Source organism: Bison bison, unplaced genomic scaffold, assembly GCF_000754665.1.
Source record: "Bison bison bison isolate TAMUID 2011002044 unplaced genomic scaffold, Bison_UMD1.0 scf7180017864370, whole genome shotgun sequence".
Lineage (NCBI taxonomy): Eukaryota > Metazoa > Chordata > Mammalia > Artiodactyla > Bovidae > Bison > Bison bison.
In genome coordinates, this window is record NW_011494942.1 from 15,192,256 (window position 1) to 15,209,622 (window position 17,367).

Genomic DNA, 17,367 nt, shown 5'->3' on the forward strand with positions numbered 1-17,367 from the left:
GGGGGGCTACAAAATCACTTCAGATGGTGATTGCAGCCATTAAATTAGAAGATGCTTACTCCTTGGAAGGAAAGTTATGACCAACCTAGATAGCATATTCAAAAGCAGAGACATTACTTTGCCAACAAAGGTCCATCTAGTCAAGGCTATGGTTTTTCCAGTGGTCATGTATGGATGTGAGAGTTGGACCATAAAGAAAGCTGAGTACTAAAGAATTAATGTTTTTGAACTGTGGTGTTGGAGAAGACTCTTGAGAGTCCCTTGGACTGCAAGGAGATCCCATCAGTTCATCCTAAAGGAGATCAGTCCTGGGTGTTCATTGGAAGGACTGATGTTGAAGCTGAAACTCCAATACTTTGGCCACCTGATGCGAGGAGCTGACTCATCAGAAAAGACCCTGATGCTGGGAAAGATTGAGGGCAGGAGGAGAAGGGGACAACAGAGGATGAGATGGTTGGATGGCATCACCGACTCTAATGGACACAAGTTTGAGTAAACTCCGGGAGTTGGTGATGGACACGGAGGCCTGGCATGCTGCGGTTCACTGGGTCGCAAAGAGTCGGACACAACTGAGCGATTGAACTGAACTGAATCCTTGTTACCTGTTCTCAGTTCTTTTCTACCAAGTTCATGACTGTACTCAGGTCCTCATGTAATTACTTACGTAATGTTTGTCTTCCCCCAGCACTGCCCTTTGTGGGAAGGAATGTTATCTGTCTTATTTGTGGCCAGGCACAAAATGGGAATGCATTAAACAGGTGGATAAAATGATGCAGGAAAGAAAGAACGCCTCCACCTACGCATAGATGCTGGTGGTTGTGAGAGCTAAAAGTTACTAAAACCAAAAAACCCCATAAACTATGAAGTATGCAACTTCCAAGCTACATATCAGCAGTTATTATTTTTTCATAGAACTTTCAGCAGTTTGGTATGGTGAAGGTCAAGAAAATTACTAAAGCACTAAAAGAGATAATTATCCTCTTTGAAAAAAGCCTAGCTCAATAGTGACCAGATGAAGAAGAAAGGACTATAAGGAACCATGTGTTGCGGAGTCCTAAGACCAAAGGAGCTAAGACTTCGAGTATAAGTATACACAAAAGAATGCTGCCTGCCATCAAATTATCAGCCACTGAAGCTGGCCCCATGTGTACCCTAAGGGAATTCAGAATGGAGAAAAACAGGATACTGACCCTAGACAGCTGACATGCATATCAAAGGAAAAATTTAATGAGCCCAGACTCTTGCATCTTTCAATATACTGCAAAGCACTAAATCATTAACTTGAGATGTCTGATTTTTTGTGATTAGCACTCTTTTGAGTTTCAACTATAGGCTTTTTTCCCCCCAGCAGCACAAACTCATATATCGTAGTTCCTCCCTCACCTCTATGGAACAGTTCCCTTACAGCTATCTGAGGACTTTCTCAGGTTATAAGTCCTTAGTAATGGTCCCAAATAAAACGCAATTCTCAACTTTCAAGTTGTGTGGGTGTTTTTTTCAGTCGATATGAGGTGAAAATATCTCTGGACAGGACCAGAGGGGAAGATCTCCCGTCACTTGTCACAGAGCAAAGGTGGTACACACAAAGAGGAGGCAGAAGCAAATGGAGAGCCAGAGGAGCGGATAGGAAGGCCAGCAATGCAATTACTGCGGTGGGTCAAGAGGACTCCTATGAGCCAAGCGGAGGTCCCTCTGGCTTTCCCGGTTTAAGCTTGGGTCAAAATGATAACTAGGCTCCTTCCTTTTACACGCCTCTGAGATTCGGAGAGACCTAACAGAGTACTAAAATCTATTTAAATTATCTCCAAGTACGCCCAGGCAGGAAAGTGATCAGAATTTAATGACTCCTCTCAGCTTGTTGACATGCAATAGCACTGCTCTTATCTTTGTGTCAAGAAGTATAAAGAGGTAGCGAATGGGATAAAAAGGCAGGATTTTTTTTTTAAAGATAAAATTCTTCCAGACAAGGCCGGAGAATAAATCAGCTGCATTTATTAAAAGTTCAAATGTAAGGACCTTATAATTACTGAAAAATGGGGTTTGCATGTCAAATTGTTAGTAAATCCTGAGGAAGAAAATCACAGTATGTGCCTGAACTTTAAAACGCCTTAGTCATTCTTATCATCTATAACCCACAGGACAATATGAAAGTGCCTAAGTTTTTTAAATGAAAACAGGCTACTAAATAAACTTGCTCTTTAACTTGAATATGATATGCAATAATTATTCCTGTATGGTTTAGACTGGTCTGTTGTAGAATTCCAAAAACACCCCCCCCCGCCCCCCACCGCCCCATTCAAAATTTAGGTAAATACACCACCCCTCAAGCTAGTAAACAGACTCCAATTTAGCAGTGTTCTTTGAAGGATAGCACTTATGTGAATGCAGAGATTCTAGGCAAGCTGTTAACAAACTATTACCATTTGTAACTACTCTCCTGTGTGAATCAAGATTTCTCAGTGTTATACAAGCAAAACAATCTAGTGATATAAACTTGCAATTAGCATAGGTACTTTTCAATTCCAAATTTGGTGCTCACAAAAACTTTATAATCCTCATTGACACAAGTGTGAAGAGTCTGAACACATACAATGCAACTATCTTAAGGAAATAAGCCTTACTATATTATGGCTGGAGAAGGCGATGGCACCCCACTCCAGTACTCTTGCCTGGAAAATCCCATGGATGGAGGAGCCTGGAAGGCTGCAGTCCATGGGGTCGCTGAGGGTCGGACACGACTGAACGACTTCACTTTCACTTTTCACTTTTATGTATTGGAGAAGGAAATGGCAACCCACTCCAGTGTTCTTGCCTGGAGAATCCCAGGGACCGGGGAGCCTGGTGGGCTGCCGCCCATGGGGTTGCACGGAGTCGGACACGACTGAAGCGACTTAGCAGCATATATGGTCTAAGGTGAGGTTTGTTTTTATTTAGTCGCTCTGTCCTGTCTGCCTCTTTTGTGACCCCACAGACTGCAACCCACCAGGCTCCTCTGTCCTTGAGATCTCCCAGGCAAGAATACTAGAGTGTGTTGCCATTTCCTTCTCCAGGGGATCTTCCCAACCCAGGGATTGAACCTGTATCTCTTGTGTTTCCAGTGTTGGCAGATGGAGTCTTTACAACTGAGCCACCATGAAAACCCCCAAGATGAGGTTACATTTAACAGAATGTTGTATCTCTATTTTTTTAAAGAAAATTTGAAAACTATTGATTTAAGTAATTTTCCTTTGCATATCACGCACTGCTTGACAGCAAAACTTTGACATGACTTACGATTTATCATGATTGTGGGATAAAGAAAAGAGATCATAAACCAAGCACACGCCGAACACTGTGATGCCCGTCTCTTTCACCAGCATTGCACAGGTCCCCAGAAACAGACTGAGCAGCAGGAAGAAGGGAGAAGCCGTGGGAGGGAAACTTTCCCCAACACAACACTGGTCCACACTCCTGAAAAATAAAGTTGACATGGTTTTACTCCAAGAAGAAATATGGGTTGCTAAGAAATGCCACCTTTTAAAGGTAAGATCCAACGCAGATTTCATTTTATCCTAAGTAGATGAGCAAAGATATCTTTAAGAATATAATTTGCAAAGGTGGGAAAAAGTAAATGACTGACAATGCTGAATTTGGTACTTAGATAAAAGCATATAAGTTATGGTAAAATATGGTATATAACAGAGGAACACTAAAAAGCAATTTAAAATGCTAGTATATAGAGATATACTTAGTGACATGTAAAGATGTTTAGGTGAATATATATTAAGTGAATAATATAAGCCACATGCGGAGAAGGCAATGGCACCCCACTCCAGTACTCTTGCCTGGAAAATCCCATGGACGGAGGAGCCTGGTAGGCTGCAGTCCATGGGGTTGCTAAGAGTCGGACATGGCTGAGCGTCTTCACTTTCACTTTTCACTTTCATGCATTGGAGAAGGAAATGGCAACCCACTCTAGTGTTCTTGCCTGGAGAATCCCAGGGACAGAGGAGCCTAGTGGGCTGCCATCTATGGGGTCGCACAGCGTCGGACACGACTGAAGCGACTTAGCAGCAGCAGCAGCATAAGCCACATGCATGAACCCTGGAGCCAGGTTTCCTGGGTTCAGATCACAGCTCTGTTGTTAACTAACAAGGTAACAAGGGGCAGGTCAATGCCTCCCTGTGCCTCATCCTGTGTTTATCATCGTTATTATTATTGTTTTTGTGAAGGTGTTTTATATGTTTCTGTACAAAGAAAACACTGGATAGATACCAAAACACAATCATCATTAATATGATGAAAATACAGATGTTTTAGTCTTTTTCTTTTCTTCTGGCTGATCTGTTTTTTTTTTTTTAATTGAAGAATAGCTGATTTACAATGTTGTATTAGTTTCTAATCTGTAGTTTTAAGTATATTTTCCATGAGAATATTTAGGGAAAACTTTTTTTTTTCTCAGCATAATTTCCAGCAGGGATTTTCTAAAACCCTCCAGTTGCTGTAAAGTCTTTTTTAATCTTACAAAACAGAATCGGCACCCCAGCAAGAAACCTCACAGCTCCTTCTGCAGGTGACACACCAATTTGTTCCCCCTCCTTGGTAGGACAATACATCTGCAGTTGTGACGTCTCACCGTTATTGTTATGTCTTGGAACAACTGCCTAAATTATATTCCAAATTTGTAGGAGACAAGCTTTTTCTCCGAAGCTTGTTGACACCTCAAATTACTCAAAGTGCGAATGACCTGCACAACAGAAAGCTGTAGCAATGTGGCTTCTTACCACACAGGTACGGATAGGCTGCAGACCCACTCACATTCCCAAGTTTATTAACACACAGAAAAGGCCTGAGAGATCAAGTTCACACTCAAGAGTGATTGTTAATCTTATTCTAACACCAGAGTAAACAGGAAACAATTGTTGAATTTGGGTTTACATTTTTAATATTTTCACAACACTCATATATAACTAGCAATGCCATGAGGATTTCCCAGGTGGCACAGTGGTAAAGAGTCCTCCTGCCAGTGCTGGAGACCCAAGAGACACGGGTTCAATCCTTGGATCGGGAAGATGCCCTGGAGAAAGAAATGGCAACCCGCTCCAGTATTCTTGCCTGGAGAATCCCATGGACAGAGGAGCCTGGTAGCCTACAGTCCATGAGGTCACAAAGAATAGGACACAACTGAGCGACTAAGCAAACACTCATGCAATGCAGTGGGAGGCTACAAAGCCAGGATAGAAGCTTGGTCCTATATTAAGAAAAGGTTTTGCTCTTAAACCAAAACTTTATAAGGTTTAATTAAGTTCATTCTTGACCCAAGGTCTAAGCTAGTTTACAACAAGGATTCTCAGCACAGCTCAGGGAAGATGATTCTTTGTTACAAGGGCTGTCGTACAGGCTTCAGAATCCTTGGCCTCCACTCACATGCCAGGTGAGCAAAAATATCTCCAGACATTGCAAATGTCCCTGGGGACAACATGGACAAATTTCTCCCATATGGAGAACCACTGGTTTAGAACAGTGTTCCTTGCAGTCACTGTGTTTTCTAAGATTATAGGCCAATGAACTGACCCAAAGATCAAAGTTTATAAATCCTTAACTAGGCATCACTCCATGAAGCAGGGCAATGGTTCACTGTCCCCCCTTTATCTGGGCCAGCCACTGAGTCACTGCCCCCATTACATTCTTTTCTTTTTTTTTAGATTTTTTAAAACTTTGTTTATTTTTAATTTAAGGATAATTGCTTTACAGAATGTTGCTGTTTCCTGTCAAACCTCAACATGAATCAGCCATGCTGCTGCTGCTGCTAAGTCGCTTTAGTCATGTCTGGCTCTGTGTGACCCCAAGGACGGCAGCCCACCAGGCTCCTCTGTCCCTGGGATTCTCCAGGCAAGAACACTGGAATAGGTTGCCAGTTCCTTCTCCAATGCATGAAAGTGAAAAGTGAAAGTGAAGTCATTCAGTCATGTCCGACTCCCAGTGACCCCATGGACTGCAGCCTACCAGGCTCCTCCCTCCATGGGATTTTCCAGGCAAGAGTACCGGAGTGGGGTGCCCCTCCCTTTTGAACCTCCCTCCCATCTCCCTCCCAACCCCACCCCTATAGGTTGATACAGAGTCCCTGTTTGAGTTTCCTGAGCCATACAGCAAATTCCCATTAGCTATCTATTTTACATATGGTAATGTAAGTTTCCATGTTACTCTTTCTATTCAACTCACCCTTTCCTCCCCTCTTCCCATGTCCATAAGTCTGTTCTTTATGTCTGTTTCTCCACTGTTGCCCTGTAAATAAATTCTTCAGTACCATTTTTCCAGATTCTGTCTATATGTGTTAGAATACGATATTTATCTCTTTCTGACTCACTTCACCGTGTATAATAGGTTCTAGGTTCATCCACCTCATCAGAACTGACTCAAATGCATTCCTTTTTATGGCTGAGTAATATTCCATTGTGTATTACATCCTATTTTTAGCCCACCCCTTTGCCTATGTGGCTATGTCACAACTCAGGTGAGAATCTGATCATCATGCGGGGAAAGAGGCAATATAATGGGAGATTGTTTTATTGCTTTTCAGTCTCACAAAGCAAGAAGCTTCTGTATTTTGATGAAAGGATGTACAAATTAGAAAATCACAGTTGAGAAATAGTGCTTTCAATTCAGCCTTGTCATTTTAAGCTTTAAGCTCCTTTAATGAGTATAATAAAGAGGCAGGGGGGAACTAAGACCAAAATGAAAAGGACAAATTAAACAAATCATAGTTAAATAGAAGACAGGACTATACCCAGTATAATTTGGCTCAGAGCTGATTTCAAATTCCATTCTCAGTAAGAGAAATCAAGAAGCTAGAGCTTATCTTCCCAGCACTGGGATAGCAGTCCTTTTAAGAGGTTATGACATAGTTCAGAATATGGCTGGAAAACAGAACAGCCTAGTCTTTGGTTAAGAGACAGTTTCCTATGCCAAGTCTCCAGGAAGCTCACGGTTATCTCACAGCCAAGAAGCTTCCCTCCTCTCTCAGGAAGGAGCTCAGAAGCTCACACAAACACACACAGCAGAAACTCCCAGGGAAGAGCATGATTGTAAACACAGACAAGGGCATTCTTAGCCATACATACCTATTATAGGAGAGAAAGGCCAAAAGAAACAGCAGGCATGCCAACACATCAGCTCTGCCAACAATTCCAGCCACCTACAAATTTTGAAAAAACAAAAACCTTAGAAAACCACTTTCTCAGAGACCCATAACAGAAATGTATTTGTTTTTAGAGGAATGAAAGAAACAGTACACTAGAAAACACATTATTCTTCAATTTCTGATATATGACTTCTGGTTATCTTAAACATTTAAGAATAATTTTAAAGAAGGAGATAGGAAGAAAGGGGCAAGATTTTCATGCTTAACTTTATTTTTAACCTTTCTTGACTATAATACAACTCATAATCTATCATAATATAGTATTACATATAACATATTTTCAATATCATACATATATTATACTTACAAATATACTATATACATTATAAATTCCTATTTTATATTCAGATGTTCTTACATTATTGTACTTACATATATTTCATTATTTTATTTATATTCTAAATTTTAATATAATATGCTATATATGTAAATCATGTTATAAATTATATAATATAAAGTTGTTTGTATATTTATATTATAATTTATATGTATATATTATAATTTATATATACTATAATTATGCAACATAGTATACATTATTATAACAAATATCACATTGATAACATATAATAACATTATATACATCATAATATATAATTTTAATTACATCTAAAGATATAAATAATATAACAGAAAGACAATGAAGACTTGTAACTGTTACAAACCTAAGATTGATGTATACCTGTGGTGGATTCATTTTGATATTTGGCAAAACTAATACAATTATATAAAGTTTAAAAATAAAATAAAATTAGAAAAATAAAGAGAAAAAAAAAAAGAAAGAAGCTAAAAAGAAACAGTGACTAATGACCATGGTTTTAGAAAATACACATCACAACTGAATTATTAAGGTATAAAGTAGCATGAATTACACAACCTACTATCAAATGTTTCAGAAAATAAAAAATATTTCTATATATTGAAGGAGAAAGAAAGCAAGGATGATAAAGCAAATGCTGCAAAAGGTTAAAAACTGGTGACTCTGGACAAAGAGTAATATGGTCTTTACACTTCTTAAGTTTGAAATTTTGTTTTCAATGTGTTACTTCAGAAAGGGACTGAAATGAAAGACAGGTGGGGGATAGATGCCTATTTATAAATATTTGTATTATTTCACTATTTAAAACGTGTACATTTCTCTTAACTATTTTAAATCCAAGAAATAAAATTATGAAGGAAAAACTAGGGTATGGTTAAAAGAAAGTTTCAAAGAAAAGCTCACATGGGGAGGAAGAGTTTGCAAGAGAAATAAACAGATTTGACATTCAGGCACAGAAAACAGCTTCACCCAAATCACAGAGGACCTGAAGCCCATGATGTGTTGAAGAATCAATCAACAGTTAATAGCAGAAAATAGATTTCTGGGAAATATACCTATAAATATCCTCAAATAATGAGCAAACTTTGCAGTCATAAAGGAAAGGTGATGACACACACATGGAGCTAGACCACCCAAGGCTTCAATATAGACTCCTCTTGCCATCTGAGTGAGACTCAACTTTGTCATCTTTAAGTTCTGAGATTTGGTTTTGTTATTTTTAAAATGACTATTACACCCCCTACCTCATGTTACTGCTGTAATAAGTAAAATGATATATTGGGTTGGCCAAAAAGTTCTTTGGGTTTTTAAATGAACTTTTTGGCCAACCCAATATATAAAGTGCCCACTCGGTGTTGATGCCCTTCTGTCTTCCTTTTCTCTGCAGAGCAAGGAAAGGAGACTCTTATCACTGAGGTTTTCCTGTGTGACGTATAGAAATCATCTTTTTACACTGAAGTTTACATGTGTGATATTTTATGTTAACTTTACTAGATAATCTAATATATCTATTAGTTAAAATCTAAATAAAAAAATAATTCAATTAAATACCTGCATCAGGATGGATAGCGAGTCACATAATTGAGAAAAATTCTAGTCAAATCCACATCAAGAGAAACCTGGACACGGCCAAAGAATTTCACTGGCAGTATAGAACTGAAAGCTCTTACCTAAAGTGGCTGGTCAGGCCACATGCTGTTCATTGATCCCTTAATCTATAAGGAACTTGCATGCCACGTCAGGCAGAATGCATGAGGGAAGTAGGCAGTGACAGTGTGGTTTCACTCAGTGTCAAGGCCCGGCTCAGACTCGCAGTCTGTAAAGCTACAACTGCACTCGATTCACTTCTGAAGTCTAGTTCTGCTCATTCTATACCACTGCCTCCTAGAGCACTGAGCTCAGCATCACCTGCAAGACTTCTGGAAGGTTAAACAGAGAGCCCAGCTGCTCAGCAACAAAGTCCTGGGATGAGGCCAGGCATCTGGGCCCAGAGGGACAGCTGCCACAGCACAACTGATGGTGGCCAACTCAGACACAGCAAGATTCACAAGTCGGTAGTGGGAGTACCAAGCTGGAGCAAGGCAATCACAAGCTAGGTGAGTGAAACCAACGCTGTGAAGGCGTCTGGAGCCCTGCTTCTTGAACTGTAGTCAGTTAGCTCTGCTGGGAAACAGCGGCAACAGCAGCATGTGCCAGCTGGATGTGCCCAGATATAAAGAATGTAGTGTCCCTTGGAGCAGAAGCTCAGAAGGGGTGTTGAAAAGTCAGCGCTAACATCGAGACTCTGCTGCCAGCTCCAAACCCCCACACAGTCACTGAACCCCTATTCTACATCCTTGTTAAGCTGGGGTCTCTGGGGGCAAGAAGGCTAGTGTCTTAAAAACAAAGTGACTGTCATTAGCTAATATATGTCCAGACCAGCCAAATACTGCAAGTCAATTTGTCAATGTCATCTTGTTCAGTAATTACATGTATCACTCCCTTCAACAAACATTTTCCAAGCGCCTCCTCTTTGCCAGGTATTATGCCAGCTGGAGGGATAAAGCCTGCCCCAAGCAGTTAGTATCTGGTGGGGAGTCAAAAAAGGGTATTAAGAAGTTACAAGGAAACTGCATGCATTGTAAAGGGGAGAAATCACAGAAGACTGAAGGGATTAATTTGGACTGCAGGATCCAGGAAGGGTTTGTGGAAATGCTGGTTGTATTCACTGGGACTTACAGGTCAGGCACAGAGGACTTCAGGAAACTCGAGACAGGAAGATGTGAATTCTGGGCCAGAAAGGGAATGCAGCATTCCAGGAAGAGGAAAGAGAGGTCTGTAAGCATGTGGGTGTTTCTGGCTGGGAAGGCATAAAGTGATGAGTGTGTGTGTGTGTGTGTGTGTGTGGGTGTGTGTTTAGTCGCTCAATCATGTCTGACTCTTTGTGACCCAATGGACTGTAGCCTGCTAGGCTCCTCTGTCCATGGGATTTTCCAGGCAAGAATACTGGAGTGGATTGCCATTTCCTTCTCCAGGGCGTCTTCCCGACCCACCCACGGATCGAATTCACATCTCCTGCATAGCAGGAGGATTTTTACCCACTGAGCCAAGACAAAGTGATGACAGCATGGATTACTGAAAAGGGGGCAGCAGTGAGCAACAGAAAGCAAAGATGAAATAAGTTGCAGCCCCTTGGGCCTGATTCCACAACAATGGAGGCTGAACCATAGGGTGCTGGGAAGTACAGAAAGACCGGTCAAAGATATCAATACAGAGATGGACAGTAATTATTTTTGCCCTCAAGCTGCAGGTTTCCATCACCAATTGGGTAGTTGTAACCTGGGAAATGTATTCCTTTAAGAAATATTTAAACATTTGAAAAACATCAGTGAACCTAATTGAGTTGAATTCAAATAATGTAACGTTCAGCTCTCTTAGCAAGCTTTACAGAATCACAAGTGGAAACTGCCAATTAAGGACTTCATTTGTCCCCAGAACTTGTTACTTCTTGGACTATCACTCATAGGATTTGTATGAAGTATACTATATGTACAAAGTTATTAATTATGTTATCTGCAAAATGAGTTCTCCTGGTGTCAGACTGAGCAGGAACACACACTTAACACAGAGCCACAGCTGAAAGCTGACATGCTGATTAGATCACGACCAATTTTTCCCCGAGTACTCTGTTCCAGCCTTGGAAATGCTCACCCTAACCTTCAACTCCATGTGTAAGCATTTCCTGTTCTTGTTTTTGATTTGACATATGAGCATTCCTTCAAACAGTAATGTCTCTGTGATGACTTAAGTTTTAATTCTTATAGGATAATTTCAATGATTTCCCCCATTTTCCTAATTTCTCTACTGATTTTTCTCATGATTCAGAGTTAAGAAAAAACCCATAAATTTCCCAAGAAATATACTATCAGGAAACCCAAGAATCACAAGGTTTTCAATGAGGAAAGTCTATCTTATTCACTGTATAGCCCTGCATTGATTGACTAGATTCCAGTCACTCAAATATTTATTGAAAAATTAAGTAAATAAATTAATTTGTTCATCTCTATTTAAGGTGGAAATAATTTTTCCTTCACTGAAATTCTAGTTTTATTAGAACATATTGCTTTGTCTTGTATGTTTTTATGTGTACGCTCTTTGGCTTTCTACAGGCTTATGAACAAACTGTGGGTAGGGAACCCCACTGCCCATTCACATATCCCCTTGGCACCTGGCACAGGGCCTGTACCAAACAAGTACTCATTAACAATTTGTTGATTATATAATTAAGAAAACAAATCGTTAATCATATCAACATGCTTAAACTAAACCTTCCTCCCCCCCAATTCAAACCCACTATCCTTCCTGTCATAATTGATGGTCCCATATTTACTCTTGTTTAACAGAGAGGGGATATATTCTACTAATGTAGAATATACATTATTCTTTCACCACACTATGGTCTGTTTTTCTTTTTTTTAATCATTTATCACTGTTTTCATAACACACATTTCTTTTTTACTATTCCTCTGTCCTCCTTTTTAGAAGCCTAAACTAATATCTATAATTAAATAATGGTCTCTAGATTTTACTTTCCAGTATAGTGTATTATGTAGGTCTAATTTCTTTACTTTCTTATGCCTCCCCTATCTCCTTGTAAATGCAAATAGTTTAAAATTTTTCCCTAAATAAATGTCCATCTCTCAGGCTGCTTTGTCCCCAAAATTGTGTTACCATGGATTTTTTTTTCCCCGATTAGTATGAAAGTTGGTTGAAACTCTTTCTTAAAGGTCATTTTGCTAACAGAATTTTCCCTTTTTCTTAGATTTCAACCTAACTCTATCAGTTCATGATCACACTGAATTTTATGCTCTCCTTTTCTGCAAGCACCGAATCAGGACTGGTCTTATTCTACTCATTTGTTCTTTCCTACACAAATTTTCCCCAACACCCTCTAAGCATGAATTTTCAAATCTATCTAAGAAACTGTCAGAAACATAATGAAGTCGATTGGGCTTAGATTAAAACATTGCCATTGACCCAGTGTCATATGTTCTATATGGCGAGGAGTAGTGGTCCTTGATTATTTCTCTTCATCCAACAATAATATTGAAAATTTATGCATCACTCTTATCTTTTAAAATTCATATCTAAAGTTTTTCATCATAATTTTAAATACTTCAAAGGATTTAACTTCCTGTGCATTTTAGAAATTGATATTTTAAAATAGGCCATAATATTACTGTTTTGAATGTACCAAATGAACCTGAAACATACCACAGCAGTTTGAAGTTCATCATCTTCCATTTACACAAATATGAACAGGCTCTTTAAATGAGAGACATTTCACGTGCCCTTTCCCCTTGAAATCATGTTCCCATTTTATTTCCGCCTCAGCATTTTTTTCTTAATATGCTATGCAATTACATTTTAAAATGTTCTATTTATCATCTCACTCTATAATAAAAATATATGTATAATCAGATTAATTTTTTAAAGTTCCTGTGATCAAAAGCACCTAAATTTTCTGAATTTTCAAAATTGTTGAATTTTCAATTTTGTATTATTATTCCAATTAGTATTATTTTCAATTGCTAAATACAGTATGTTAGAAAAAAATGATAAAAATTATTAAATAAAGAATAGTCCTCAATGATATAGGTGTAGGCTTTTTTAATAAATTCATTTATCTATGACTGAATATTACTTTTTGTTAGAATAAGGAAGCATGAGGCATCAATTCTATTTGTAGCTTTTGTATTTGAAAGCAGTTCACATAAATGAGGACAGAAGTAACCATGTTACAGCAGTGACAGTTCTTTGAACACCCAAGTTATCTGCAAAATCATAGCGATCTATCATCTTGCATAATGTTTAATGATCTATCAGCTGACAGCTCCAGGTTCTCCTTTAACCTGGTTGAAAGCAAATAAATGAAGTGTACCAATCATTAAAGTTACCTGTCATTGGATTCATTTGCTTTCATAGTTTCTCAAAACTAAGGAAAAAAGGCTTGACTGAGACTTTGCAAAGGCTTATTATGTATACTTTACAGCCCTCCACTTACAGGCACCTTGTTCAGTCCAAAATACTCAGAAAGGACTGGGAAAATTACACTTAACAACGTAATTGTTTATAAAAATAATTTTCTTCCTTATCACTCTAAATATACTTGTGTCAAAACCTTGGGCTTACAGATTTAGAATTTTGTTTGTGGCAAATGTCCATCATATGGCCTAACCAGTCCTCACCATCAAACCAATTGGCCAAATCAGACGTCTTGCTTCAGATCAAATGAAAGTATTATGCATCCCCATGATAAACATCTTGCAGGCCACCTTACCCTACTTCTAATACAGTGCTGCCTTCTTCACAGAAACATGTATAGACAGAAAAGGACATAAACCTACTTTGGGTTTATGATGCCTTAATTAGAGGAGACGTGGCTGACACCAATATATCAAATTGTTTCACTGTATGGTGCCATTTGTACCCCTGGGGCATAGTAAGATTCTGATGTATGCAAGACATTCCTTATTAAAAGGCAACTGAAAAGGGAAGAGGGAGAGGAGAATCAACTTGACACTTTTCCCCCAGGTTCTCAGGTCTGGATGTAAACGGTAGGATGTGAACTGTAGGAAAATGCCTGGATGCAATCTGTGACTCTTGAGACAATTCTTATAAAACTGTGGTAGGCATGGACTGCTTAGAAAGTCTTCATCCACCCTCAGCAATACATAAAATAAACCAGCTGTGGTTACTGAGATGTGAAGCCAGGCTAGATGACACCATCTTGGTGCATGATTAAGCCCATATTTTAAATAGGACTCCAGATCTATACTTTCTAAACCCATTTCTCATCATCCTCCAAATAACTACAGTTCATACTAAATAACTTGGAAAACTATTGGTAAGTCTTGAATGTGTGTTTAATTTGAAGAATGTCAGTTCAACTTTTTATGGTCTTCCCCCAGCTGTTGGGCTTCCTAGTGGCTCAGTGGTAAAGAATCCACCTGCCAAGCAGGAGACATGGGTTTGATCCCTGGGTCAGGAAAGTCTCCTAGAGAAGGAAATGGCAACCCACTCCAGTATTCTTGCCTGGGAAATCCCATGGACAAGGAGTCTGGTGGGCTACAGTCCATGGGGTCACCAGAAGTCCAATACAACTTAGTGACTAAACAACCCTAGCACTTAAGAGTTCTGTATCGTGAATGTTATAAATATTAAGCAGAGCAAGAATAGGTTAAAAAATCATAGAGCGGGAACAATAACTCAGCATGCTAAGTATTTCAAAATGCCCCTTGCTGTTTAAAACACATTAGGACTTAAATTTTCCACAAATAAAGAACTGTGGTCATTTATGACTACCTGTAATAATGACAGTGGTTATTTAGAAAAGCAGTTAAGTCCTGGAGGTGCATTGGCCATTAGAACATTTAAAAAGAAAAGTTGTCAAGCAGAATGATTTATATATAAACACTTCAGTAGAGCTTTAAATTCACATGGTTTTGAGAGGAGAAAAAGATGACTTTTGTGCTTCATTATTTCATTGAGTCTCAGTGACACTCACCGCCTCTGTGTGAACAGGATGCACGGCAAAAAGTAACGCTGTAACAAAAGCAAGTCCGCGATTCCTGAAGACAGTTTTGTCACAGGTGTACATCAGCACAAGGGTCACTAGGCAGTGTAAAATGACATTTACTGCGTGGAAGTAGAATGGGTCCATGCCAGTCATAAAGATGTTTAGCCTGTGACAACAAATAAAAACCAAATTAGCTACAAACAGAAGGTAAGCACAAGGAAAGCAAAGGGAATCCATCACTTTAAAAGGTAAGTTATTTAATTATTTTAAATGATTCCACTATCAGGTTACTCTGTATATAAGTTTTTTCCTACCTAAAACATTTTCTATCTGCAGAAATCTTTGTAAATGCAATATGATATTACTTCAGAAAACTTGGTGGCCTCACTGAAAAGGCAGACAGGTGTGGAATGCTTTTCTTCCCTCACTCGCTTTTTTCCCTCACTCCCTGGCTGGTCCAAACACCTCCCAGAATTCTTGCTTCACTAACAGCTGAATGTTCTTGCTTCTTGCTTCTTCCTAAGCAGCTGAGTGTTCACAGGTAAGTCCTCAGTGCTGTAGGTTGGAGCCATGGTCACCAGCGATGAGAAACAGACCAAGAAACTGGCACCTGTGGTCAAGGGTGGGATAAACCAAGTACAACTGTGTTCTCTCACCCACAGTGCTACCAGGAAGCAAATTTCCAGATTATGTACAAGGAATCATTATTAATTACCACCCCACAAAGCATCTCCAGGGCATCTACCCACCATTACCAGCTGTAGCTGAAATTATTAATATAAGGGTGAGAATGAGCATAGCATTTCAGAATTTGTATTAAATGTTCTCTAACATCAATTCCTATAGAATCTCAGAATCTGAATTCCAGGATTACAACAAAAAGAAAATAAAAAGAGAACCACAATGAGAAGAGAAATTTGTTGTTCAAAATTTTAAACACTTTCACAGAGAGACTTCTGAATGTAGCCTTTATGTTAAGAATAGGACATAATGTCCTCAAATAAGTCTGTGGGGTTATAGAAAAAAATGTAACTGCATAGGGAATGACTCTCTTGGGAGAACACACACACACACCCTAAGTGGTACTGTCTATAGTCATCTAGACTCCAGTCCATTTTACCAAAACAGTAATTCCATATCTTTATCCTCACACTCTTGATCTGCTTCTCTTATACAGCTACCTCCGCTTTGCCAAAAACAGCTGAGAATCTAAAAGTCAACTTTAGCAATGGCATACGCATATTCTAAATACTTGAGTTGATTCAGCTTTAATTTACAGAATTTTAAACATCTCAAGCTTTATTTGGACACACGAATCTAAATGTCATAGTCACTAATCAACTCAATTTTCATTTCCACTGAAGTAATCATGGTCCCAACTAAGCCTTAAAAAAATGAATTGCTGGCCAACTCCAGGGGCTCAGTGCAAAACTCAAGACAGCTGTGCTGCAGACCTATGCATCTGCTCACACTCCAAGGTGCTGAAGATAGGAACCTGGTGCGAAATACCTCCTTCAGAGGGAAAGAAGAAAGGGCCGTGAACAAGGGGACTGGTGTGTTCGGCTAAAGAAGGGAGAACAGGATCCCTGCCATTCCAGGACAAGAGGACCTACACACGCTGAGAGAGCTGCTGGGAATCAGAAAGCACAGGACGGGGCTTCCCTGCTGGCTCAGTAGTAAAGAACCCACCTGCCAATGCAGGCGACATGAGTTTGATCCCCCATCCGAGAAGATCCCAAATGCTGCACTGCAAAGCACTTAAGCTGGTGCACCACAACTACTGAACCTGTGCTCTGGAGCCCGAGAGCCTCAACTCCTGAGCCCACTGACTGAAGCTCGTGATCCCTAAAGTCCAGGCTTCCCAGCAAGAGAAGCCACCACAATGAGAAGCGTCTGCACCAAAATTAGAAAGTAGCCTGCTTAGCAATCGGAGAAGGCAATGGCACCCCACTCCAGTGCTCTTGCCTGGAAAATCCCATAGACAGAGGAGCCTGGTAAGCTGCAGTCCATGGGATCATGAAGAGTCGGACATGACTGAGCGACTTCACTTTCACTTTTCGCTTTCATGCATTGGAGAAGGAAATGGCAACCCACTCCAGTGTTCTTGCCTGGAGATGGAGCCTGGTGGGCTGCCATCTATGGGGTCACACAGAGTCGGACACGACTGAAGCGACTTAGCAGCAGCAGCAGCAGCAGCTGCTTAGCAATGAAGACCCAGTACAGCCAAAATTAAATAAATAAATAAGATTTTAAAAAAGAAAGAAAGAAAGCACAGGATGGAGGAGCTGTGAGAAGGATGAGACTGAGTCC

At 39.6% G+C, this 17,367-nt stretch overlaps 1 protein-coding gene across 1 annotated transcript in view; it reads right to left on the reverse strand.

Annotated features, from left to right (window-relative positions):
- The window catches only part of TMTC1 (transmembrane and tetratricopeptide repeat containing 1), a gene marked incomplete at its 5' end in the record, with an annotated part of 314,006 nt that overhangs the window by 275,415 nt on the left and 21,224 nt on the right, over positions 1-17,367 (reverse strand). The window contains 3 exons of the mRNA XM_010856048.1: positions 3,274-3,450; positions 7,101-7,174; positions 15,046-15,223. Of these exons, the coding sequence (XP_010854350.1) occupies positions 3,274-3,450; positions 7,101-7,174; positions 15,046-15,223 (429 nt within the window). The remainder of the gene's footprint in view (positions 1-3,273; positions 3,451-7,100; positions 7,175-15,045; positions 15,224-17,367) is intronic.